Source organism: Emiliania huxleyi (genome assembly GCF_000372725.1).
Source record: "Emiliania huxleyi CCMP1516 unplaced genomic scaffold EMIHUscaffold_59, whole genome shotgun sequence".
Classification (NCBI taxonomy): Eukaryota; Haptophyta; order Isochrysidales; family Noelaerhabdaceae; genus Emiliania; species Emiliania huxleyi.
In genome coordinates, this window is record NW_005197576.1 from 529,755 (window position 1) to 530,987 (window position 1,233).

Sequence of the window (1,233 nt, forward strand, 5' to 3'; positions counted from 1 at the left end):
CCCACAACCCCCCCCCAACCAACCGGCCAACAACCAACCGGCAACCGCCGGCAAGGGGGGCCTTCCCCTTCCCCCCCCCCACACTGGCCTTCTGGTGCGGTTGACGACTCTGTAATGTCGGCATGGATTCCGAGCCACCGCTTGGTCCTGAGCAGACACACCTCAAGACACCACCGACGCACCAGCCCCCGCCCCACCCCTTCCCCGCACCCAGCGTCTCCCCCAGGACCTCCCGCCTGCCACCCCCGCCCCCTCGCCGCCCGCCCGCCCCCCGCCCACCCCTTCCAACACCTCGCCCACCCCTCAGGTGCTCTGCGACTGCCCCGGCCTCGTCTTCCCCTCGGTGGCGGGCTCCAAGGCGCAGATGATTTGTGACGGCATCCTGCCCATCGACCAAATGCGGGACTACATGCCGCCGCTCCGCCTGCTCTGTGGCCGGCTCGGTCCCGACGACTTTTTCCAGACGTACGGCGTCAGGCTGCGCACTCCGGAGCAGCGGCTGGACGACCCCGATGCGCCCGAGCAGGCGCGCGAGCTGCTGATCGCGCTCGCCCTCGCGCGCGGCTTCATGACAGCGACCAAGGGTGGCCCCGACGAGTCGCGCGCCGCGCGGATCGTGCTCAAGGACCTCGTCAACGCGAAGCTGCTCCACTGTGCCCCACCGCCGGGGGCCGCTAGTAGCCGCGGAGGCGGCGGAGGCGGGGGAGGCGGCGGCGGGCGGGTGCGCAAGGAGCCGGCTGCGCCGACGGCAGAGCGATGGCTCTCAAAGGTCCGGGCGGATTACGAGGCGCAAGAGGGGCGTGGGGGTCACTTTGCGGGCCGCCGGGGCGCCGGCACGAAGGGCGCCCCTCGGGGCGTCCAGTTCCGGCCGGAGGGCGCGTTGCCCGACCGGCTTGTGGCTCGAGGCCCGCGCGGTCCCGCGTTTGCGTGAGAGACCTGCTGCCCCCCCTTCCCCCCCGTTCGAGCCCGTATGAGACTCATATTGACTCTGAATACTCTGTACACCGACACCGCTCACGGCCGGCACCGCGGACGGGGCGGTGGGGGCGTTGGGCGACGGGGACCCGCGACGGTGGGGCGGGGTGGCCGGGGGCGGCCGATGCGATCTATTCGGCGGGCTTTTTTGTACGAGATGAGTGTGCGGGCTAACCTCGAAATGTGCACCTTGGATGGCTGCGCTCCCTGTTTCACAGCCATATCCGTGCTCGTAAGGATGGCTGGCACGCCTAGATC

General features: G+C 70.6%; 1 protein-coding gene across 1 annotated transcript; it reads left to right on the forward strand.

Annotated features, from left to right (window-relative positions):
* Nucleotides 1-114: 114 nt before the first annotated feature.
* EMIHUDRAFT_214002 (hypothetical protein) lies at nucleotides 115-931 on the forward strand (the record flags this gene model as incomplete). The annotated part of the gene is made up of 3 exons (XM_005764556.1): nucleotides 115-144; nucleotides 308-653; nucleotides 906-931. The coding sequence occupies 3 exons, from the start codon at nucleotides 115-117 to the stop codon at nucleotides 929-931; spliced, it is 402 nt and encodes a 133-aa protein (XP_005764613.1).
* Nucleotides 932-1,233: the final 302 nt, after the last annotated feature.